General features: G+C 39.6%; 1 protein-coding gene and 1 long non-coding RNA gene across 2 annotated transcripts; one reads left to right on the plus strand and one right to left on the minus strand.

The window, feature by feature from the left end:
* Nucleotides 1-1156: 1156 nt before the first annotated feature.
* On the minus strand, nucleotides 1157-26244 carry LOC127414508 (uncharacterized). Its single transcript, XR_007892805.1, has 3 exons — nucleotides 26113-26244; nucleotides 1546-1661; nucleotides 1157-1367 (listed from the first exon to the last, which is right to left on the minus strand). It is a non-coding gene; the product is annotated as an uncharacterized LOC127414508 (long non-coding RNA).
* rhoab (ras homolog gene family, member Ab) lies at nucleotides 13723-21020 on the plus strand. The gene is made up of 5 exons (XM_051652567.1): nucleotides 13723-13832; nucleotides 18687-18844; nucleotides 19397-19517; nucleotides 19697-19827; nucleotides 20290-21020. Exons 2-5 carry the CDS (start codon nucleotides 18689-18691, stop codon nucleotides 20461-20463), a joined length of 582 nt encoding a protein of 193 aa, XP_051508527.1. The 5' UTR covers nucleotides 13723-13832; nucleotides 18687-18688; the 3' UTR covers nucleotides 20464-21020.
* Nucleotides 26245-26421: the final 177 nt, after the last annotated feature.

Consider the following 26421-nt stretch of genomic DNA (forward strand, 5'->3'; position numbering starts at 1 on the left):
GGTGCAGTGACTTTGGTTTTCAAAAACCACAATGGACCAACACCAGCAGATGACATTGCACCCCAAATCATCACAGACTGTGGAAACTTAACACTTAACTCAAGCAACTTGGGCTATGAGCTTCTCCACCCTTCCTCCAGACTCTAGGACCTTGGTTTCCAAATGAAATACAAAACTTGCTCTCATCTGAAAAGAGGACTTTGGACCACTGGGCAACAGTCCAGTTCTTCTTCTCCTTAGCCCAGGTAAGATGCCTCTGACGTTGTCTGTGGTTCAGGAGTGGCTTAACAAGAGGAATACGACAACTGTAGCCAAATTCCTTGACATGTCTGTGTGTGGTGGCTCTTGATGCCTTGACCCCAGCCTCAGTCCATTCCTTGTGAAGTTCACCCAAATTCTTGAATCGATTTTGCTTGACAATCATAAGGCTGCGGTTCTCTCGGTTGGTTGTGCATCTTTTTCTTCCACACTTTTTCCTTCCACTCAACGTTCTGTTAACATGCTTGGATACAGCACTCTGTGAACAGCCAGCTTCTTTGGCAATGAATGTTTGTGGCTTACCCTCCTTGTGAAGGGTGTCAGTGATTGTCTTCTGGACAACTGTCAGATCAGCAGTCTTCCCCATGATTGTGTAGCCTAGTGAACTAAACTGAGAGACCATTTTGAAGGCTCAGGAAACCTTTGCAGGTGTTTTGAGTTGATTAGCTGATTGGCATGTCACCATATTCAAATTTTTTGAGATAGTGAATTGGTGGGTTTTTGTTAAATGTGAGCCAAAATCATCACAATTAAAAGAACCAAAGACTTAAACTACTTCAGTCTGTGTGCATTGAATTTATTTAATACACGAGTTTCACAATTTGAGTTGAATTACTGAAATAAATGAACTTTTCCACGACATTCTAATTTATTGAGATGCACCTGTATATATATATATATATCTGTTGCCTTATAAGAATTTAATTGCCCATTGTACTGCACATTTGATAATAAACCACTTTGACTTTTGGTAAAGGGTACTTGCACTCGCACTTCTTTGTCAAGAGTGAACACAAAATAGTATAATGCAAAATGCAAAACTTTATTTTGCAGTTTCAGACTACAACCATAGAACTGAAACCAATGCCAACTTCTGGAAACCAACAAGTTTGTCAGTATTTTACACATTTCCTATATTTTGCATACATATACACGCTTCCCATATTTTGCACCACTGAAAATGCACCACACCGATGTCAGAATTAAAGTAACGGCATAGTTCATCCCGGAGCTGCTTGGCTTGTGTTGTTGCATTGGCTGTTTGGGAAGTTCCACTTAGCCTGGAATCTATCAGCTACTTGCTGCCACTATTCCACTGTGTCTGGGCACTGAAAAACAAGAAAATAAAATCTAAAACTCATGAAGGCTAGTTTCATGTCAGCTAATTTCATATGTCAGATTCTTGATAACTTATAGTCATGTGGCCATGTGTCGCTTTCCAAATGCCTTCAAACTGCACTATAAACTTCAAAGTATCAAAAAAGAAAACAGATATAACACACATACCTTTAGGTATTTCTCTTTTAAAACCTGGTAGATTGCTGCACAGGTTTCAGGAATAAATAGCAAAATTGTTGATACTCCCACTCGGAACTGGTAAAAAAGTCTTCTGAAGCTTTCCCCTGTAAACATTAAAAACCACATAACTTGGTTATCTATACTGCAGGGTTCCTACACCTTTTCCAGAGTCAAATCAAACACTTTTCAGGCATTTTCAAGGTGCATTTTCAAGCACCTTACAGCTGTGGTAAATTACATATCTATATACATACTTGGCATCCTGTATAACCTAAATTTCAAGCAAGTTCAAGCACTTTATTCAAAAATGTATTCAAAATTTTCAAAGCTTAAAAAGCATAATATACACAACTGAAAAGGTGTTGTAATGTTAAAAATAGGGTATCTCAGTGAGTAAAGACGCTGACTACCACCTCTGGAGTTGTGAGTTCGAATCCAGGACATGCTGAGTGAATCCAGCCAGGTCTCCTAAGCAACCAAATTGGCCCGGTTGCAAGGGAGGGTAGAGGCACATGGGGTAACCTCCTCATGGTCGCTATAATATGGTTCTCGCTCTCGGTGGGGTGTGTGGTGAGTTGTGTGTAGATGCCACGGAGAATAGCGTGAAGCATCCACACACGCTATGTCTCCACGGTAATGCTCTCAACAAGCCACGTGATAAGATGCGCGGATTGACTGTCTCAGACGCGGAGGCAACTGAGATTCATCCTCCGCCACCTGGATTGAGTCACTATGCCACCACAAGGACTTAGAGCGCATTGGGAATTGGGCATTCCAAATTGAAAAAAAAAGAAGAAAAAAAGATAATTACATTCTACCATATCAAGCGAGAAGGCAGCGACCAGAGCCTGATCGTTCCCACTGCCCACATGACATTAATGAAACACCTAATGTTATCAGAAGAGTTACGGCCCTGAATAAAACCCACCTGATCTTTATGTATAAGAGATGTCATAACTTGACTCAATCGGTTAGCCAGAAGTTTTTACAATATTTTAACGTCTAGCTGGATCAGGGAAATTGGAAGGTAACACTTACACTCTTTGTCCTTTTTAAGAATCAGACCTATCCGGGCTAGTGTCATGGTTGGCGGAAGCTTTCCATTCTTTAATGATTCCGTATAAACTTCTAGCAAAAGTGGAGCCAGCTCTGTAGCATAAGATCTAAAAAATTCAGTAGCAAAGCCATCTGGCCCCTGGAGCCTTGCCTGTAGGCAAGGCCTTAATTACCTCTCCAAGCTCCTCCAAGGTTATCTCAGAATCAAGAGAATTTTTTTGCTCAGCCGACAGTTTAGGAAGTTATAATGGTTCCACAAAGTTTCTAATATCCTCTTCAGTAGACAAAGATTTGGAACTATAAAGATCAAGATAGAATTCTTTAATAGGATTATTAATATTAGTGGCCAAGGTAAATATTTCACCACCAGCAGATTTCACTGAGGGAATGGTAGAAAAAGACTCTCTCTGTTTTATATATCTAGCCAGAAGCTTCCCTGCTTTGTCCCCCAACTTAAAGTATGACTGTCTTGCCCTGAATAGCCAAAACCTTCCGCGACAAAATAGTATTATATCAGTATTTCAATCGGGTCAGTTCTCTGAGGCCATTAGACAACATTCGGTGTTTCAGTTCTGCCTCGGCACTTTTAATATTCCCTTCCAATTCCACGAGTACTTGTGCTTTGGATTTTTTGGTGAATGCGGCATACTGTATGATCCGGCCCCTAAGAACCGCCGTAAGTGCCTCCCAAGCCACACCCATAGAGGATACTGAGGACCAGTTGGTCTCCATATAGACATTGATTTTAGCCTTTAACATTTGTTGAAATTCAGGATTTTGCACAAGGGATACATTAAAGTGGCAACTATATGATTTCCTTTTCTTCATATGTGGCAACACCTCTAAACACACCAGGGCATGATCTGAGACTAAAAGGTTTCCAATTGCGCAATCAACAACAGATGGAATGAGGGACTTAGATATATATATATATATATATATATATATATATATATATATATATATATATATATATAAAAACTATTCTAGAGTAAATCTTATGGACTGATGAACAAAATGTATAGTCCCTCCCAGATGGGTTCAAGAGTCTCCAAATATCTGTAAGACCGAGATTTTTACACATCCTGTGAAGCGTCAATGTTGCTTTAGGGGGCTTGCACACTTTTACTTCACTATGATCAAGGATTGAATCCATCAAAAGATTAAAGTCTCCTCCCAATATTATATCATGAGGGGTGCCAGCAGCTTGCAACACCCCTTCAAGATCTATAAAAAAGCCCTGATCATCAACGTTAGGTGCATAAATATTAGCCAAAATAAGACTTTGCCCCTGAATTTCAGCTAAAACAATAATGAGTCTTCCTAATTTATCTTTAATCTGTTTGAGGCATTTTAATTGTAGATGTTTACTTATCAGCGTAATGACTCCCCTGCTCTTACTGGAGCTAGTACTAAAGAAAGCATACCCTCCCCATATCCTCCCAGATTTTTCAGCTTCCTGCAGAGAAAGATGTGTTTCTTGAAGAAACACTATATCATATTTCTTACGCTTAAGAAGAGAAATAACCTTTCTTCTTTTATGGGGTGCCCCAACCCATTCACATTCCACGTGGAGAGAGACAATCCACTCATATTAACATTTGAAATTTTCACATATAATAAAAAAATAGATTGTGCGTCAAAAACAAGATTATAAAGACCACATTCCAACATTAGAGCAACAGTCAAAACCCGAACCTCCCCCAGAACAAAACAAACAGAAAAAAGAAAAACGTGTGCATTAACGCATTAACGACAGCGCCAACTGTCGTTAACTCACACAGTCCATTCACGCCTACGAGAACCTCCACGACAACTTTGCCGTCAGATTACTGTAGTCTGGTGTTTCTATATACATTTTGTGGGACAGAATTACATGGCAAAAGATAATCTATAAATCAAACTCCAGCCTATAGGCGGAATAAACACAAAGAGCATGTAGATTCATCCATAAAATTGTCCTGAAGGTGTGTTACTCCACAAAATAAACTCCAGCCGCTAGGCGGAACCAGCACAAGAAGAGCACGCAGATTCCCCAAACAGTCAAGCAGATGTTCATTGAACCGGTCCACTCGGCTGCAACATGAGTGCAACAAATGACTTAATCACTCCAATGTCTTGCAAGAAATACTCCACAAAACATACTCCAGCCAATAGGAGGAATTAGTACAAAGAGCGTGTAGATTCATCCATAAAGTTGTCCTGAAGGTGTGTTACTCTACAAAATAAACTCCAGCCACTATGCAGAACCAGCACAACAACAAAAAAAGCATTCAGTTTCAGTTATGGAACAGAGTGTATCAAATCTCACCAGTTTTGTCATTAAAAGTGTTAAAACTAGCAAAGTGCGCAGAGCTTGCTGTTCACACCTCCAATCCTCGCATGGTGTCACATTGTGGAACAACATCTTTAGAAAGACGCGTATCACACAAGTAGCTCTTTTAGTCCATATTGTATATACTGTATATATTAGGGGTGTAACGGTTCTCATTAAAAAAAAAAAAAAAACATACGGTTTGCCACCCATGGTTCAGTAAGCATTGGCACCACAGTTCATCACAAGTTTAATGATGCATCTAGAGCACAAGGTTTGGTGAAGAAAACAAAGCATCAAACAGACAGTCACAGTTACATCCTCCGCTAATGCACCTGTATGGCTCTGTAGATGGACGCTCTGCCTGTGTTTCACGTAGGTCAACTTGATGACACCACAGTTCTGCACGCGTTATGTGTAGTTGAAAATGGCAAGCGGAGAAATCGAACTGCTGATAGAGAAGCTTCCTGCGTTATTCAAGTCTTCTGTCTAGGAACATTTTCTTTTTGCAGTCAATTATAACAGCGATGGTCAAAAAATGTTTACAAAACAGGCAGCGCTCAGCGCGAGTGCCATATACTGGTAATATATAATATGTCAATAATGCGCGCAAGGGTTTAAAACGCATATGCGTGTTCTTCCTATTTCCTCGCATGGCTGTAACCTATCGTGAGCGTCAATAATGTGTTTTGATTAATGGCATTAAAATGCCATTATTGTCACAGTCTGTCTCCCTCATGTTCTTCAAGGACTCTTATTTTGAAGTTTTCCTCCAGACTACATCTCCCAGAATTCACAGCCCTCATCACTTCCATCTGTTCTCTATCATCCTCACCTGTCCTCCATTTCATCATCGGCCTTTGTTTGTATAAATACCCTCCTGTTTTGTTCATTCCCTGTCAGTCCTTGAAGTATTACGTTGTGTTGTTAGTTTTTGATGTATAGCTTTATAGTTTGTTCTACTCCAGTGTTTGTTCCACTCCAGCGTTTGTTCCACTCCAGCGATTACTATTGTTGAGCTTTATTGTTTTGTTCCACTCCAACGTTTATTATTAAAAGACTTAAAGTACCTACTCCTGCGTCTCCTCTCTTCATCTCCAAGAACCCAACGTTACAGAAGGACTGGCCTAACAAAATGGGTATACCAGCAGTAGCAATCCTCCTCCTCGAACAAGGAGACCGTCCAGTTGAGGATCACATGCGTGAGTTTCTCCATCTCGCGAATTTGGTGCACTATGATGACCACGCTCTGGTGAGTTTCTATAGTGCATTGAAGGAGCTGATGCCTCCATTGGGTCATCACTGGACGATCGCCGACTATGTGGATGTGGCTCTGCAGCTCTGCGGCTCTCCTTTCACTGTGGGTAAGGAGGATGAGGACTTTGAATCTCCACCCACAGTGGACGCCCTCAAGCCTTCCACGGCTCCTCCCTCGAAGCCTTCCATGGCTCCTCCCCCAATGTCTGCCACGGTCAACGAGCCAGCGCCCACACCTGCCATGGTCAACGAGCCAGAGCCTATGCCTGTAGCCTCGACCGTCCCAGAGCCAGTGCCTGTAGCCTCGACCGTCCCAGAGCCAGTGCCTGTAGCCTCGACCGTCCCAGTGCCAATGCCTGATGCCTGACCGCCCCTGAGCCAGCTCTTGCCAAGTTAAGTGACCTGGACTTGCTCCCCGCCCTGGTTCCCACCCTGACTACCCTTCATCCTCCGCAGGTTCCAGCCAGCATAATGGACACCCTTGTTCCATCCAGTGCCGTCCCTTCCTCCTCCACTGGCTCCACTCAAGACATTTGCTCCTCCTCCTCCTCCTGGTCTGCTGGCTCCTCCCAAGTCACCAGCTAGACCTTCGCTCGCTGCGAAACCATGGTCAAGGGGAACCTCAAACCCTCTGACTCCGCCTTGACCCTCCGAGCCCTGGACTCCGCCTTGGCCCTTCGTTCCCTCTGTCCCACCTCGGCTCTATGTCCTTTTGGCTCCACCGTGGTCCTTCAGCCAATGGGCTTCTCCGGGGACCCTCGTCCCTCCAGCTCCGCCTTGGTCAGTCAGTCACCTGGCTCCGCCTCGGCTCTCTGATCCTCCAGCTACGCTTTGTCACTCCAAGCCTCCAGCTTCACCAGGGACCTCCTTCCCTACGGCTCCACCTCAGATCCCCCAGCTCCGCCTCGGTCCTCCGAGCCTTCGGTACTACCTCGGTCCTCCGAACCTTCAGCTCCACCCCGACCCTTCGAACTGTCGGCTACTCTCCGGGCACCAAGTTCCCTGGCTCCGCCCCTCGGGTCTCTCACAGCTCCGCTTTCCATGGCTCTGCCCCTCGAGCCTTCCATGGCACCACCTTCCTAGGCCTCCTGACCCAGTCCCTGCCCTGTGGCCGCCTCCCAGGCCTCCTGAACCAGTCCCTGCCCTGTGGCTACCTCCCAGGACTCTGTATCCATTCCCAGCCCTGAAGCTGCCCCCCAGGCCCCTGGATCATTCCCAGCCCCAAAGCTGCCCCCCAGGCCTCCTGATCGTCCTCCTTGGATCCTTCTTCACCTTCAAAGTCACCCTACCCTCCTCATCTGTCTTTGGGTGCCAGGAGTTGCCCTTTTGGGGGGGGGGGGTGGTTATGTCACAGTCTGTCTACAAACCAGAAGACAGACTGTTCTTCAAGGACTCTTATTTTGAAGTTTTCCTCCGGACTACATATCCCAGAATTCACAGCCCTCATCACTTCCATCTGTTCCCTATCATCCTCACCTGTCCTCCATTTCATCACCAGCCTTTGTTTGTATAAATACCCTCCTGTTTTGTTCATGCCCTGTCAGTCCTTGAAGTGATACGTTGTGTTGTTAGTTTTTGATGTATAGCTTTATAGTTTGTTCTACTCCAGTGTTTGTTCCACTCTAGCATTTATTATTAAAAGACTTAAAGTATCTACTCCTGCGTCTCCTCTCTTCCTCTCCAAGAACCCAATGTTACAGTTATAGTAATACATTGATACATGATTAATCAGCATTATCACAACATCCCTTCTCGTATCCATTTTAATAGCAAGGTTATTCCTTTTATAGTGGAGTACAGCTTCCGAATATTGAATATATATTGAGATGAATTTGAAGTGCACTTTATGTTGATTCGTGTAGCATAATAGTGCCGGTATTAAGTTAAAATGTTGATTTAGTAATTAGAGATTTTTTAAAAAACAATTTTTTAGCTAAGGACCCTGATAAAAATTAACCATGGTTTTACTATAGTAATATTGTAGTAACCATGACTGCTGTCACCATGGTTTTTTGAACAAAAATAATAGTTTTGATACAATTAACCATGCTTTTATAACAGTAATACTTTAGTTTCCATATAATAACCATGATTTTACTATATATTGTAACCATGACAGTAACCATGTTGATTTTGTGGTCACTATGATTTTACTACAAATAACATGGTTAAACTATGGTTACTGTTGTAAAATCATGATTTTTATTAAGGGCAACCCTGTTGAAGTGTTTACCAAATAGAGTACACTTTGGCAGTAATATGTTCTTTTCTGAACAAAATACCGAACCGTTTCGAAACCGTGACTCTAAAACCATTATACAAACCTAAACGTGAGAAATTCAAACCGTTACACCCCAAATATATATATATATATATATATATATATATATATATATATATATATATATACACACACACACACACACACACACACACAAAACAGTTAGTTCCGGTCCTCAAATCTGATTGGACGAGAGACGTTCCATGAGTACTGATGGTCTCACACCAGCACTTGGAAGCTTCACTGTGTGTATCACTCCGCTTGTGTTCATGCCATTCTAAACTAAAGTGTAAGAGCAGTGCAGATGTGTTAAGAGCCATCTGCCTCTTTACATTTAATTTTGTGACATTACATATTTTAGCCAGCAGGTGGAGGCAAAATACCATTTTTGTGTAATATAAGCTAGTTGGTGACGTGAAGTGAGTCAGCATCACTCAGTGATTACATACAACAGCACTCTGCGATCGCTTGTATTACTACTACACTACTAAAGCTAGGAAATAGCTTTAAATGGCTTGAAACTAACAATTTCAGCATTAAGGCTCATCACAGCTGAGAGACACAACAGACTGATTAATTACATAAACTCAAGGCATTTAACTCTTACCGGAGTTTCCCCATTGGAGAAGACAAAATGGCGGAGGACATTGCAGTTTCAATAGTGAATGACTCATGCACACCAGCTATCATGAAATAATGAGGAATACCCTCGCTTGGGTGGCTATTTTTCCACTGAGAAAATAGGATGTATTTCACCAAAATGACATTATCTTCAGAAAGCTTACTAACAGACTACAGCATCAACAACAGGTGATCGCACACGCTCCATCTCTCTCTCTCTCTCTCTCTCTCTCTCTCTCTCTCTCTCTCTCTCTCTCTCTCTCTCTCTCTCTCGCTCTCTCTCTCTCTCTCACACACACACACACACACACACACACACACACACACCCTTGTTTCTCCAATAACATGTTAGAAACAGCCCAAGCTGTGATACTAGTAGTTCTGAAGTGAGGTTTTTGAGAGGCTTGGATGCATCATTTGGTTTGAACCAGCAACGGCAGATTCTGATCCGTCGTGTAAGAAAGTAGTTCAATGCACAAATGCATTTTTTTGTGACCGTACTCAGTTTTTCCTATTTTTTTTTAAATGTACTTGTCCATTAAACTGTTGTATATAAGCAATATCACAATCGCAATCGTACTATATATGGCCCTAAATCAGCACTGCTGTGATTACCTACGGCACTCGGCCTGTGGCCTCGTGTGATATTGCTTATATGTATATATACAGGGTTGGGGAGTAACGGAATACATGTAACGGGATTACGTATTTAAAATACAAATTATAAGTAACTGTATTCCACTACAGTTACAATTTAAATCATTGGTAATAAGAATACAGTTACATTCAAAAAGTATTTTGATTACTGAAGAGATTATTTTGCATTTTATTGTCGTTTGTTTAATTTAATATTTAGTCCTTTCAGATGGAAAACATTTACACATTTAAATGATGCGATCCATAGTGCATTTGAACAGCGGTGAAACTTTCTTATGATGTGTTACATTCATACGAGCAGACAGAGAAGTAAGTTTGAAGTAATTTTGGGGCAGAAAAAATAGAAATAAACTGTGTAAATTGTCAGTTTTACGCTAAGCTAAAATGCTATTTCTAGCCATTTTACATGCATGTTACCAGGCACGATCATATTTTTTTATCAAGAAAATTCACGTTGGATCATAATTTCTTTTTTTCTAGTAAGACCTTTGATATTAGGGCAAAAAGCATATTCTTGAAAATAATTTCTGTATTCTTTTCCTGTAAAAATATCTAAAAATCCTTAAAACAAGATCAGTTTCATTGATCTTGTTTTAGAAACAACACTGCTTAAGATATTTAGGTTTTTCAGAGAATGTATTTATAACGTGTATTTTGTCTTACTGTGCTGGCAGAGTTTTTATAGTCAAAACAAGTGAAAAAATCTACCAGTGCTGAAGAAGTAATCCAAAGTATTTAGAATACGTTACTGACCTTGAGTAATCTAACGGAATGTGTTACAAATTACATTTTACAGCATTTATTCTGTAATCTGTAGTGGAATACATTTCAAAAGTAACCCTCCCAACCCTGTATATATATATATATATATATATATATATATATATATATATATATATATATATGATACAGTAACTCCAGCCGGAGTGCTGTGGGAAGCAGGTAGAAGTCTCCGCTGAAGCGCGACATTGATAAACAACGAGTGTCTGAAGCGAAGATCCTGTTCACTAAGAGCATCTTTGACGGCGATGTGGAGAACTCTTCACTGGAACACACAGGGGAGTGGAAACCTCTCTGTGCAGGCACTGAGCACAGGCGATGTGTCAACCTGTCCACGTCTTGCTGAGGAGTTCCGTCTGCTGTAAGTGTTTATTAGTGGTGAAGCAGAAAGGGTTTCAAGATGAAGACGAAATCCACAGTCTTGAAGGAAGAAAATTCTGAAGAAATGGTGACTCAGCACCCACTTATATAGGCCAAATGCATGCCTAAAAGGGTGGGGCTCAGACACCATTGCCATCAGAGGATTGCCATGGTTGTATAAGGATTTCAACAAGGTCGTGTAAGGACACTTCCCCAGTGCTAACGGTAATGTCAAGTGAACTGAATTGATAGGGAACTGTGAGTATTTTAACGTTTACAGATTGGCCCCATTCACTTCCATTGTAAGGCTGTGTTCCATTCTTCCTACAGGGAAAAGTGCAATGGAACGCCACTTGAAGTCATAATTCCAACTTGAAAAGTCGTGTGGAAATTTTAAACTACGATTTCACCGAGATGCAGGTATGTGACGTCACACAGTCATGTCGGCACCCAGGAAGATATATAAAATAAGTGATAAACATTCACTTGTATTAAATAATATCGAAAAATGAGTCAAAGTTCCTACATTACAAAGCACATTTAACAAACGTTAGCAGAGTATCAGTTGTACAAAACATGGTAAATTATACTCTCTTTTGATAATCGTACACCTGTAGCACAAATGCTAGCATTGCAGAATTGTTTATGAATTGGGTTGATGGGAGACATCTCTGGTGACAGTCAAACACCTGCTCAGCTAACGGGAGCATTACAGTTTTGTTTCCTTAAACGTCATCTTCCGAGCAACTGGCAATGGAATGCATTTATGTCTGGAGATCGGAGATATAAAGCAGGAATATCCCACATCTGATTTGAATGAAATGCAGCATTAGTGCCTCACTGGAACCTAGATTTTTGCTTTTTTTGTATTTTTGTGGTAATCAATATTATGCCACAAATGCTGTCGATTGACCTCAACTTGAATTGAACCTGGAATATTCCTTTAAAAAGAAAGTCATGGAAATTTCTAAAGTGATATACGTTACTAGTTATACACAGCTCTAATTTCATCGACAAGGGCTGCGTTCCACTTCACTTTTAACATCCACTGGTTAACTCCCCTAAGCACTTCCCCTTGGGGGAATCCCTGCCGCCATTTTGGAAGTCTGTTCCGCTTAGTTAAGTGAGCGAGGGAAGTTTCTGTTAACAGACCCTCAGCCCTTTGATTTTGACCAAGGGAGAGAGCCTACTCTGATGTATGCTTCAGGCAGCTCCATATCCCACAATGCAACTCGATTGTGATGTGACAGCATATCACACTTCAACCCCACTCCCACACAACTCTAATGTATGATGGAAGCAGGGCCGTAGCAAGGAATTCTGGGCCCCCTGACTCTATATTGGTCTGGGCCCTTTTCATAAAAAAAAAATACAGTTAAAATTTGTTGTGGGCCCCCTTGGACCTGTGGACCCCTAGAATTGTTACCACCTTTCACACCATTAGCTACAGCCCTGGATGGAAGTGAAGTTAGGTCAATTAAGCAGTTTAGAAGAGTTATATTGAGATTTAACAGCATAATACTTGTAGCTACCTTAAACTGTTTATCACACAGTTATAGCCTATGTGTTCATTGTTATGTTAACATTTTAATTTGTGTAAATCTTGATTAATCCTTTCAAACAATTCATTCTAATACATCTTATACATAAGCCTCTGAAATCAATCTCCGAAAACAGTGTTTTCTCAGGTGCAAAAATCACTAAATTCCACAAATTGACATCAGCCTTCGACATGCTCCACGTGATCAAGAGTTAAGGGTGTTCCAGTTAAACCCACTGCACATCCTCCGCCAATAGTGGACACTCGCGCAACATAAGCAGTGACATACATCCAAGTCCATGAGATGGAGTGAAGTTTGCGAGGGAAGGGGATACAAATTTGAAATGGAACGCAGCCAAGAAAATGTGCTTTGTGAGTCTCTTTAAAAAGGTTTTTAAAAATGTTATCCAGTAATCACAAATGAATGAAAAATGAATGGAAATTCATTAGTCAAAAGGTGTGGGATCCTTGATTTAGAGCTTCTTTTCTTTAAATGTCCAGTGACACCTGACAGCATTATATTGAACAAAGACAGAGGCTCCGCATGTTGTTTAAATTGAGTTCCGCTGTTCTTTAAAGCTTTACTATGTTACTTTAGAAAAGAGAGCTGGGAAAGTAGTAGAACAAACCACAATTTAATCCTTATATCCTGCAGCCTTACTACAAATAGAGACTATCATATCCAACATCAAAAGGTAAACTGAAAGTTAGTGCTTTATTTAACAATTAGTGTGCCCTTTGTGTCTGGATGGGTCAGTTAATATATAGAACAGTCTGTACCTAAATTTAATTTGAGTCAAATTCTGGTAAAACAAGTAGGTTTATTTGAAGTGCACTGAAAGTGTAATATGGCCCTGTTGCCGATAGATGGAGCAAATAACACGCACCATCATCGTCATCCTTATTACATTGCTTTCTGTTTGTGCAAGATGGAATTTTAAAAGTTTGATTCATAAAACAAGACTTTTTAACATAACGGTTGTTGCTCATTTCCTCCTTTTACAAGTTTACAATACATTTTGATTCTTTAAAGCTTCCTTAAAAAAACTTCACTCAAGCGTAGTTTTAGGCTGGAAAATTAAACGTTGGTTAGTTGCTTATGTTGCTTTTGCTTCACAAATGGCATACACCCCATACGTTTTTAGCTTTTAACTTAATATATGACACAAAACTGCCTTTTATTAGTTGTTAGGGTGGCCCGTCTCTCATAATGACTCATTTATCCACCGCCAAATAAACTCTCCTCAGCGAGCTCGCGCAGGCGTGGCTCAAGCTCGTGCCCGCTAACCCTTCCCCCACTGAATGCCCGCGCACTGCGCGCGCTCGACAACGGTTTATTGTATCGGACAGAAGAGGCGACGGAGCTACACCGTTGGGAAAAAAACAACGGCTAGCCATCTAAACTGCAGGTAAAACTACTTTATCTTTGCGTCTCGGCGCTTATAGATGTACCATAAACTTTATGACCTCAATTCATCGCGGAATGGTTGTTTTGAAACTACTTTTTTTGATGTAGTGGAAAGGTAAAAGCTAAACAACTGACCATCCGCCGCTTCCGCAAGCGACACCGGCCGGGAGAACAGCTCACCTTGTGCCTACAGATTATTTAAACCGTGTAAAGCTTTATCTAGCCTTTCAAAGATGAAAAGTGGTTCTGAAAATGTGTGGGGAATGCAGTAAACTTTACGCGCAAGTGTTTGGTCGATCATTTCATCGGCATTGCCGGCTACAGTCATGTATGTGTCAGGAGCTGTTTGTCTTTGTGTTGATTTAAAGCAGAGAGCTAAAATTCGACACAGACACGCGCGTAATCTGAGATTGAGACAACTGGATTGAGATTAAGGATTTTATTTACGTATATATGTCACAATATTCTTTTGTGATTTTTTTTTTTCTTTTCTTAAAGATAGGGCTGTCACCACTATGACATTTGGCTGACGATTAATTGTCAAACAAATAATTGCGATTATGACGATTAATGGTCTCGTTAAGGGTTTTCACGATTAATTGTCATATAATTGTCATTTCTTAAGGAGTGCTTTTTTCTGCGTGTGTGCTTTATACACCTTAAGAAGTCATTTTTACACATTTAACTTGAAACATAAAAATCAAATAATAACATAGGGATATGTGATTTCTTTTTAAGGCTTTAAAACTTATGAATGACATGAAAAACGAATGTTTTAAATATCAAAATATTTCTAAATACTTAAAATATGTCTCTTTTTGGTCAACTTTAGTTTGTCAATTTTACATTTACACTTGTTTTTTTAACTAATATATTTTACATTGTATAGATTTATAATATACATTTATAAAAATTATATATATATATATATATATATATATATATATATATATTATATTTATATAATATTTAGCTATATTATGCAACAGTAAAACTAATTTCTTCACTTTCACACATTATTTTAATGCTCTGATTAAACCCATGAGCCCTTGTTTCTCATGAGGCAAAAACTTGAGATTTCGTTTCATCACTCCACAGAAATAAAGTAAGCGTGCGTCGTCTCCTCTGTCTCACTGCGTGTATGAACCAGTAACATTTGCCATTACACGATCATTTAAAGTGAAACCGGAGTGCTTTGCGTTCACTATCACAGTTTATACTAATTTTGTGTATATTTTCACAGGAGTTAGGTATGTGCCAAACTCCCGCTTGTGTTTCTGATTCAGAGCGCTTGAAAAGCGTTTCACGTGCTCTTCCGGACAAGAGCTCGTTGGCGTACGCGGTGCGGCTCAGTGACACTCAGACTGAGAGTTCAATTGAATGACACACAAACACGCTGTTCATGGCATTTATACAGGTTATTTGCTTAAAATTCCCTTATTTGGGCATTAAAATGTGATTGGAATAAGAATGCCCAATAATCGCGGTTGTCTCAAATAACCGCAGTTTGATCAAATAATCGCGATCAGACAGTTATTTAATAATCACGACAGGCCTACTTAAAGATTAGTGGTTTGAAAAAAGCATGATTGTAAGATTCAAAAATTTTGATTTATGCATGTTTTGTGATTTAATACACTTTTGTTTTTAATATATAATATATATATTATTTTTTTTTCCCAGCTATTTTTCTTGGTCTTTTTATTTAGTATTACACTATTCAGGTAGCTACCCATGATGTGCATGACGTGACAGGTTAACAACATGGACACTGATATAAAAGACAGCTGTAAAATTCCCAGTGCGATTGTACACAGTGTGATTGTAGCACAGCTTCGTCCATCATGCAGGTATACCGTAACTGCCCTCGGCATGCACATGTTGATGAACGGTCTCCTTTTCTTTTTACCCATAAAAGAAGCGTCAGTTACGTGACAGTTATTGCGCTTTATTTCAATTCATGGAGAGGCTATATAAGGGAGAATCAAACATCTGCCACTCCTTTTACCATGATGATTCAGATAGATCGCACACTATTGCTTTGTTCTGTGATGTTTCAAGTGTACTGCATCTATAGCCAACAGTTGGCAAGTGATCATTTTGACACACCTTGCTAGTTGTATTGTAATGATAAATTATTTCATATTTATGCGCTGTTCAGCATGAATCGCTAGAGGGCGCGTCTCTGTCTGCAGGGTTTTGTGAATATACACACAAATTGTTTGATATACAAGGAGTACTTTCTAGAGAAACTTGATAATTTAAAGATATTGATTTCCAGATAACTTTCAAGATAGACTTGGTTTAGATAAAATGAATACCTACACTGGCTAAGAATTATTTTCCATTCTATTATTTCTGAACATCTGGGTTTATTAGATTTTCATTTATTTTACATTTACACTCTGTTGACAGCTTACCCCTGTGGTGCATTTTTAAATTTTTCTTGCACACCTTTGTTTCCTAAAATGAAAAGAACTTGGATTTCTCTACCAGGTTGCCATTCTGATAAAGAACATACAATTTGAATCATGTTGGAGTACATTTAATCAAAACAAGAAAAAAATCGAATCGTGAATTTGTCCATAAGTTTGATAAAAATCGATATTGTATTTTTTGTCATATCGCCCAGCCCTAAGTGTAACCTTAGTGCTAATATTCAGATGGGTTAACGTGATATGTTTGATTTAAAATGTGTTCTGTTACAACAGGATAGGCTGGGAGACAGACTGACCTACAATTTCCCATGGATCAATTTCCCAGTGACCATTAGAATTAATTTTTAGGTATAATGTTATTTATGAATAGGGGTCTATAATCCCATACAGCGTTTTGATCCTCTCATTGAACTAACAGGTGCCGGCCATCCAGACTAATGTGTATCACTTTAAATAATTTACTAACCGTAATGTTGCCAGGCAGAATTAAGTTATCAGGGGATGTGCTGTCTTTTCTGCCTCAAGAATTCAGGATTTGTCGAAAGTCTGCAGAGTTTTTCTCAGGAGCATCAACCTGATTTTTGCAACAGGATTTGCTTTTGATGACCCTCAGAATTATGTGAAGAACTTCAGATCAAGAGCAGGAGCTCTGCGTCTTATATAATTACTACATCTCATATTAACACACTGTGTTAATAATTTAAATAGTTAAGGGTTTGAATCTCCCACATAAATGTACATTCGCTGAGCACTTTATTAGGAAATACTATGGTCCAAATAAAGTGCAAGACGTGGTCTACTACTATTGTAGCCCATCTGCCTCAAGGGTCGACGTGTTGTACATTCTGAGATGCTATTCTGCTTGCTACAATTGTACAGATTGGTTATCTGAGTTACCGAAGCCTTTCTGTCAGCTTGAACCAGTCTGGCCATTCTCTGTTCACCTCTTCCATTAACAAGGTGTTTCCATCTGCAGAACTGCCACTCACTGGATGTTTTTTTGTTTTTGGCACCATTTTGAGTAAACTCTAGAGACTGTTGTGTTTGCAAATTCCAGGAGATCAGCAATTACAGAAATACTCATACCAGTCCGTCTGGCACCAAAATTCATGCAACGGTCAAAATCGCTGAGATCAAATTGTTTCCCCATTCTGATGGTTGATGTGAACATTAACTGAAGCTCCTGACCTGTATCTGCATAATTTTATGCATTGCACTGCTGCCACACGATTGGCTGATTAGATAATCGCATGAATAAGTAGGTGTACAGGTGTTCCTAATAAAGTGCTCAGTGAGTGTATGTTTTAATATGGTGGATCATATGAAGACTGGAATCAATATCTGTTCTCTTCTGGGGAGGCTTTGCCTTTTCTGTGGATTTTCAGACTTTGATCTTCACTTTGTGAGTGTCAGTGTTTAATCTACTGTCCATCTGAACTGCTCTCATCGCCACAGGCTTGTTCATCAATAATGTGGGGTCTGTTCTGTAGCTGCCAGCTTCATCTAAGCCACTGGGGTGCTGCTTGCACTTCAAAGACATCTGGCCCAGTTAACAGACACATCTAGATCTGCCTCTATTTCGACTGCTGTTATGTATTACAAAATGAAGTGGCTCATTATGTTGACGTGATCGGATGTGTTGGTTCTGGTGTGGCCATATCGAACCAACTATGGTAAAGGCTTGTTGGAGTCACCCATGGCTGTGATGAATAAACTACGGACTCTGAGGTCTCTGAACTCTTGTTTGTGTGTGTTTTAAATTTTTTTTTTAAAAAACGTTCCATTGTTGTCTGCATCCTTGTTGCCTCGCTGACCTATCTGTCGGTGACTTAACAACCAGCGTTTGCGTACGAAGGTACTTCTGGAAACTGGTTTCTGACAGGCTTCCTAGGCAGCGCTACAATGTTGCTAGGATACCAGCATTCATTCAGTTCAACCGAGCCACAAAGGTCTAATAATCTAGAACAAAATCAAGAGAGTATTGGCGATAATTAAACTTATACTACTTTCTCGCTAGAAATGGAATCAAAAGTTGTAAAAAGTGGGGGGGGGGAAACGTACATTTATAAACAAACTGGCTATCAGCTGCCTCTTTGGCCACCATTTTCTTTCTCCAGCTCAACCGCTTGTGAATCCGCATGCACAGGACTATGGAATTTGATAGGCAGCAAAGGATACATCTATGCTGCCTTCAAAAATCGATCAGATGAAGGTATTTCAGTAGACAGGATGTGACGCGATCTTTGGATTCGGACGTACCTTGGTCGTTCCTACCTCCAGAAGCAACAATTTCCTGGTTTTGTACGCAGCCGTTGTATGTGTGTTGTAACCATTGCAACTGTCCAATTTGCTGATGGTAAGATGAATGGGAGTGTTATGCTGCAGTGTTTAACTATGTGAATGTGTGTCTTTTGTAGGCATGGCAGCAATTCGCAAGAAGCTGGTAATTGTTGGAGATGGTGCATGTGGTAAAACCTGTTTGCTTATCGTATTCAGCAAAGACCAGTTCCCAGAAGTCTACGTACCCACTGTATTTGAGAACTATGTCGCAGACATCGAAGTTGACAGCAAACAGGTAAGTGCAACCCAGAAGACACACTTTGAGATGTAGGGACACATCTAGTCAACACACAAAGTACACAAACAGCAGAACAAAGATTTATAGCTACTAAACACTGTACAATAAATGAATATTTTGTAATCATGTATCAAAGTAATTTGCAGATTACATCACTCACCGAATTGATTTTAAGATTATTAAAAAAATCGATGGATGGTTAAATGAAGAGTTTAAAGGTAGGCTATGATTAAAGTTGGGGTCACTTAAGGCCAAATATTGGCAGCAGAAGCACTATGTGCTAATTTGAACCCCAAAACCCAATTGAATTGGCTAATTATGTCCTGTGTCAGTAGGAGGGCTTGGATCTTGCTTTAATGTGAATATATTGACCTAATTCACTTGCTTTATTTAGCCTAACATCATGATTGCATCCCTGTCTGTCAGTCGTTCACTTTTATAGGTACTGAACCAGGTCACAGGTTTTCAGCAAGTCCATTTTAGTGGAAGAATTTATTATTGAACTGCAGTAGAATTTTTGAGCTCAGTGTGTCTGTGTTTGTGTGATAGGTGGAACTCGCTTTGTGGGATACTGCAGGACAGGAGGACTATGATAGGCTCCGCCCCCTTTCGTACCCAGACACTGATGTCATTCTCATGTGCTTCTCTATTGACAGTCCTGACAGTTTAGGTAAGTATACATATTTTTGTCCTTTCCCTGTTTGTCTTGTTTACGTGATTTCACATCTACGGCATGCATGAATGCATCTCATAAATGCTCGCTTCCCATTTTCTAAAAATCTCTAGTCTGTGTTTAACACTATTTAAGCTCCAGAACTCTCTGACCTTTGATCTCTGACCTCTGTATAGAGAATATTCCAGAGAAGTGGACACCTGAGGTTAAACACTTTTGTCCCAACGTTCCCATCATACTTGTGGGTAACAAAAAGGATCTGCGGAATGATGAACACACGCGCAGAGAGCTGACTAAGATGAAGCAGGTACACGCGCGCACACATACAATACAGGCTGAGAAAATGCATGTTTACTGTCACTCCCCAGCTGGATGTTTTAATTAAAGCACGTTATTTCTGAAACCAAATTCTAAAATTAAGAAATCAAAGCTTTTTATCTTAGCATAGATTTATGTGCATTCAAGTAATTAATTAACAGATGTTTACAGGTGCACATATTCCCTTTTTGAAAGTAGAACATCTACAATATTTGATCAGAGATTTATTATTAGCATAGGCAAAATCAATGCACAAATATTGTGTAGTGATTGATACCTAACTCTGTCTAACACATACATAATTACCATAGGTTTTCACCCACTTTTTTATTCCCCCAGCACTGTGAGTGCAAAACAACATGGAATATACTAACAGCGATAAACACTAATATTGTGCTAATATTGTCCAGTCCACTCATATTTTTCTTTTAACTCTTTGACTGTCCAATAGGAGCCAGTTAAGGCAGAAGAAGGGAGAGACATGGCCAATCGGATTGGAGCATTTGGCTATATGGAGTGCTCAGCCAAAACAAAAGATGGAGTTCGGGAGGTGTTTGAAATGGCCACTAGAGCGGCGCTGCAGGCACGCAGGGGAAAGAAGAGCAACAAATGCCTTCTGCTGTGAATACTTGGCATTGGACTCTATCCCTGTTCTAGGGCTCAAATAGAGTGTGTGAGGGGCACACTCCTATTTACACATTCACACATCCCCTCACATTTGCCAAATGCATTGGGAAAGAGATCCCTGGAAAAAAAGCTTTGTTTTGTCTATTTTTCCCTTTTGGTCTTATATTTTTAGTCATGGAGATGTTTATCAGTATTTAAGAGAACTTGGAGAAATGGGATTTTTTTTATGTTTTACCTGAATTTGTGGTATAATTCATGCTTGCCCCATCTACAAATTGCTGTCATGTGACCCTGTGGGCTGATTGAAAAGGTGTGATCCTGTGAGCTGCCAATCAATAAATCTCAGCCCATCACTCATGCTGGGCTTTTTTTCTGCAACATGAAACAGGGCTGAACTTGATATGTTGTTTCTGTATGTATGAATCATTTTAAGTTTTTTTTTTTTTTTTTTTAGATTGGGGCAAGATTGAGATTTTAGAACAAAAGTACAAATAGCTGTTTTAAAGCAAAAAAAAACAAAAAACAAATGGGATGGGATGGGATGGGGTGGGGTGGGGGGTTGATATGTATACATACCTGTACATATGAATGTGTGTACTTATATGTACACACAATCAGGACTGGAAACGTATTTGTAAACTAGACTTGGTAATCTTGTGTAATAAAAGATGTTCTGTAAGGAACAACTGCTGTGTTTGTGTGTCTGTGGATGTCTGATGGAGAAAATAATCCAATCATACAGTTCATAAATATCTAGATCTTCAGAAACCAGAGAAATGTTATTGATGCAAATGGAATATGCACATTTTCTTTATTTAGACTCATGTTTTTCCTGTTAGTTTAGCGATAGTTTGTTTCTAAATCTACAAATATATAAGCTGCGTCTGAATATCCATACTTCTCTACTATATAGTATGCCAAAAACAGTATGCCAATGGAGTAGTATGTCCGAATCCACAGTATTTATGAAGCAGTAAGCAAGAAATACCCGGAAGACCTACTATTTCCGGCGAGATTTTAAAGTGCGGATCTATAGGACACTTAACGATCCCATAATCTGGAGCTGAGACATGTCAGGTTCAAAACACTGGATTTAAAGGAACGGTGGTGAATCACGAGGCGAGTGCCTCTTCTCTAATGTAAGTGCTATATATACCAAGATAATTGTTCCTTGTGCTTGAATGGGACGTTTTTAGCCAAACCAAAGCAGATAGTTTTCGCAGTTGTTATTACATCATATATTTGGGTCACAAAATGATGCCAATGTCCCCGGATGAAGTATGTCCGAATTCTATTTATAGACTACTACTCGCATGCATACCAAAAGATTGTACTGTTTTGCCAGCAGATAAGGGCGTCCTTCATCAAATACAGTACATACTGTGACAGTACACGATTTCGGATGCAGCAAAAATTTAAGCACTTTGGAATAGCAAACTGCTAGTAATACTGTTTTTGCAGTATCACAATATTAATTTTCTATATGGAGGGAATACCCTGCTACAATACATCTTTACAGCAGTAGGTGGCGACAAATGAGTTTCTTATATTTTGAGTCATTGAATCATTGACTCAACTGATTTGTTAAAAAAAATATACTAAATCGTTCACCACCGGAACATTGGCAGTGAATAAGCACGATTTGTTCACTTAACCCTTGTGCATTGTTCGTTTGTGAGTCACACTTTAGTTTTTAGTGGGTAAAAAATGACCCAAACATACAAGTGTAATATTATTATTATTTTTTTAAGACATGTAACAACACTCATACCAGTTCAGGGTTATGGTATTTAGACCAAATTTACCTCTACTTTACACAATTTTCACATAAACATCAATGAAAACCTTAATTTTAGTAAACTGAAAGATTGTGAAAACTTCAAAATATGTGATGCATTGGGGGTCTCAGGTAACATCTGCTGGAATAAAACTAACAATTACATGAAATTACAACAATGGCCAGTAGATGGCTTTGTGCATTGGCTGATTTCTATAAGCCAGTGTTGTAACAAAATTAATTTCTAGATATTATCAGAAGTTATGCATTTGATATACACCAATCAGCCACAACATAAAAACCACCTGCCTAATATTGTGTTCATGCTGCCAAAACAGCAGCAACCTGCATTTCAGAATAGCATTCTGAGATGATATTCTTCTCACCACAATTGTACAGAGCGGTTATCTGAATTACCAGATAACTGACTTTATCAGTTCGAACCAGTCTGGCCATTCTCTGTTGAACTCTCTCATCAACAAGGCATTTTTGACTGCAGAACTACTGCTCACTGGATGTTGTTTGTTTTTGACACCATTTGGAGTAAATTCTAGAGACTGCTGTGTGTGAAAATCCCAGGAGATCAGCAGTCACAGAAATACTCAAACCAGCCTGTCTGGCACCAACAATCATCCATGCCATTATCTAATCAGCCAATCGTGTGGCAGCAGTGCAGTGTATAAAATCATGCAGATACGGGTCAGAAGCTTCAGTTAATGTTCACATCAACCATCAGAATGGCGAAAAAATGTGATCTCAGTGATTTGGAGCGTGGCATGATTGTTGGTGCCAGATGGGCTGGTTTGAGTATTTCTGTAACTGCTAATCTCCCGGAATATTCTCGTGCAATAGTCTCTAGAGTGTAAAGAGAGTGGTACGAAAAACAAAAATCAACCAGTGAGCGGCAGTTCTGTGGACGAAAACGCCTTGTTGATGAGAGAGATCAGCAGAGAATGGCCAGACTGGTTCGAACTGACAAAGTCTATGGTAACTCAGATAACCGCTCTGTACAATTGTGGTGAGAAGAATATAATCTCAGAATGCTATTCTGAGATACGGGTTGGCACTGTTTTGGCGGCACGAGGAGGACCTATGCAATATTAGGCAGGTGGTTTTAATGTTGTGGCTGATCAGTACACATAAAGACATTATAAAAAAAAAAAAAAAAAACATTTTTGTCAAATTGTGGCATTTTTTTAAACCACTTGTGTTGAAGTGTCATATTTTAACAAATAAATTATGTTGATCTTCAAATCTAGTGATGTGCACATGTTTGTGTGATGGTTAGGTTTAGGTTTAGAGTTGGGAAATAGAAAATATCATTAGCCTTGTATGAAATCAATGAAAGTCTATGAGATGTCCTCACTAATATAGTCAAACAAACCTGTGTGTGTGTGCATGCATTTTCTGCATTGTGGATGTTATATAGTCTCACCCCTTCATTTATGTTATTGTTTATTACATGGTGTCTGATTTATTCATTTTATTTGACAAATAAAAAAAATGCTCTGTGTTGTAGTCTTTCTCATTTATTTCCTAGGGTGGGTCAAATTTGACGGCGAGCAACACAAGCATTACTTTTTTAGTCAAAAAGCTCAACTCATGGAATCTAGTCCAATTATTTATTTATTTTAATTGTGTCTGTGTGTGTTCAGATGGCAAATGTAGGAAAAGTAACCAATTCTTGGACCACTCAGATGAAGGATACCATTTTTATTAAAGAAACAAAATGAAAAAGGGTAAAAAATTACCCGAACATGAGTGTTAAAAGATTCATTCAACAAACAAAACACCACTAGTTTAAAACCAGAGTATCAGAGCAGTGCAGAGAGCGAGACTTGCTTGATGTTTTGGATATTTTTTGGAGCTATTTTCACTGGTGGAGAAGAAATGTCCACTCACAATCATGCTCGGTCACTCATGCTCATTTGATATTTCCTAAACAATATTATTATATAATAATAATGTTTAATTGTTTCCGAGGTGATAACTGGACACCACTCACTGAATAAAACATGCACCATTATGAGGTCATGTGAAAACAATGTGGCATAGAACTGTTTGAAATATGTATTGTTACATACTGTGTTAAATCCTTTTTTTAAAGTAACTAAGTAGTAGGTAGTATACAGTGCATACTGCACAGTAGGCAGTACACTTTCCATTACGAGCTATAGCTATAGACACTACTTTCTGTGGGCTGGATATTTGTATGCACAAATCATAAATAATCATAATAAATCTCAAGCCTTTAGCTGAATTCGGAATGGCATACTACCCATACTACTCTTACTACTTCTGCCAGATGTGTTCATGGCAGAAATAGTATGAGTAGTATGGTAGTATGCAATTCCAAACTCAGCCTTTGTTACAGAAATTCAGTCAGTTCCTGGTGTGTGATGTAGCACCATTTTCAAATTTCAGATACTCAACTGCAACGTTTACACACACACAAAATATTATATTAGTGATGTATCATCAGATCTTTTCATTGTATCTAACTGGAAAATTAGCCTTTAGGGGGCAAGAAGAGCTAAGCACTTAATTGGTGACAGGACTTTTACTACACAGTAATGGAATGAACAAAGTTAAAAAGTTTAGTGAAGCTGTAAATTCTAAATTGACAATTAGTGTCAATAAAAACTGTGTTCTGTTTTTAGACGGTATCCCCTCTTTTCCAGAACGGCGACTAAGCCTCTAATGCTGAGAGAGGTTTCTCATTTAAAACTTGGTGAAGAGGAGTTTGATTTATTATGAGTTGCCACCCACTGGATAATGTGGGATTCAAATTGCCCGATGAGTTTCTCTTACGCATCTTCGCCAAACGCTTAATACCAGTGTTGTGGATAATTCTCGGATATTATGCAATGCACTCATTCTACTTGAAACACAGGCTGCTTTTATGTGAAGAAAAAAAGACGACTTGTTGAGGAAGGAAGGAATTGGTCACGCAGCCCCTACTCCCAGCGGGCTACACCCAGACCCGGGCTGACTAAAACGCTGAACGCCTTGCCATTTTTCTGTCTTTCTTGCGAAAGACTGCGCCGTGACGCTGGACTGAGATAGAAGGGGTCGCCGCCCTTTCTCTCTCTCCTTCCTTCGCAATCTATCGCTCTCTTTCTCTCTCTCTAGTTCTCACAGAGTTCCAGCCTACCCCCTCTAATGCTGCGTAAGTGCAGCGAGCTTTGGTGAAACGCCGAGGTTTATATATACGCCTATTTTTAGCCCCAGCGCGTGAAGCTATTTTTAACCAATATGAGCTCATCGCTTTCCTGCTCGCCCAATCAGAGCACAGAGTTGAGCACGTGTGTAGGCGGGAAGCAAAAGATGTATAAACGGACAGCTGATGGAAACCGGGCTGACAGTACGGGAGCGCGCAACGCTCACCGCGTGCTCTTCATTGTGGGATTTCATAATAATAATAATAATAATATCTAAAAGATTATTCTCAGATAACTTGTATTTAAGTAACGTTATAAAGGATCGCTCAAAATACAATAAATAGATAAACAAACAAATAGTAAAACTAACATAAACCCAAAAGAAAACAAAGGACTAACTTTAATCAGCTTGGTAAACAAATAGGATATGGATATTGGACCTGTGTGTGTTTATGCACCACAATACTGAAAACAAAACGTTTCCCAAAAAAAATAAAAATAAAACTTTTTTATAGCGCACTAAACCACACTAGTGCATTACGTGGCACAGTTTCACTTTTCTGAGAAACGCAACGGGAAAATATAGGCTTCAGACACTGCAGTCTACAGAGCGCAACAGCCTGGTTCCAGAAGTAAAAATGCCATTAATTTCTTCCATAGACTAATTGATTTTCAACGATAATTTAGAAACCTTTAAAGACAGACCTACCTTGAGCTCCGAGGTTGTTCATCGATATGCTTCCATTGAAGCCATCAGTCCACATTATTTCAACTTCATTGTTTAATGATCATGTTTAATAATGGAATTCCAGGTAAACAACTACATTACCCATGGTCCAGCAGAGAAAGATCCACCAATTAGAGAACTGCAACCAACAAAGCCTGCCAAACAAGACAAGCAGCAACCGCCCACTTCCATGATGCACTGTGAATGACGCAGTTGAGTCTGTCTCCCCATTAGCTGTGTTAACCACCACGAATACCACGCAATTGTGTGGGGCCCCAGTCAGAAATCTGA

The sequence above is a fragment of the Myxocyprinus asiaticus genome, chromosome 24 (genome assembly GCF_019703515.2).
Source record: "Myxocyprinus asiaticus isolate MX2 ecotype Aquarium Trade chromosome 24, UBuf_Myxa_2, whole genome shotgun sequence".
In the NCBI taxonomy this organism is placed as follows: Eukaryota; Metazoa; Chordata; class Actinopteri; order Cypriniformes; family Catostomidae; genus Myxocyprinus; species Myxocyprinus asiaticus.

What these genes read in the sequence shown, in the direction of transcription:
- rhoab (XM_051652567.1), top strand. Translation starts at nt 18,689, where the DNA reads ATGGCAGCAATTCGCAAGAAGCTGGTAATTGTTGGAGATGGTGCATGT. An exon ending in TGACAGTCCTGACAGTTTAG is followed by an intron (nt 19,518 to 19,696) that starts GTAAGTATACAT and finishes ACCTCTGTATAG; the next exon opens with AGAATATTCCAGAGAAGTGG. An exon ending in AGCTGACTAAGATGAAGCAG is followed by an intron (nt 19,828 to 20,289) that starts GTACACGCGCGC and finishes ACTGTCCAATAG; the next exon opens with GAGCCAGTTAAGGCAGAAGA.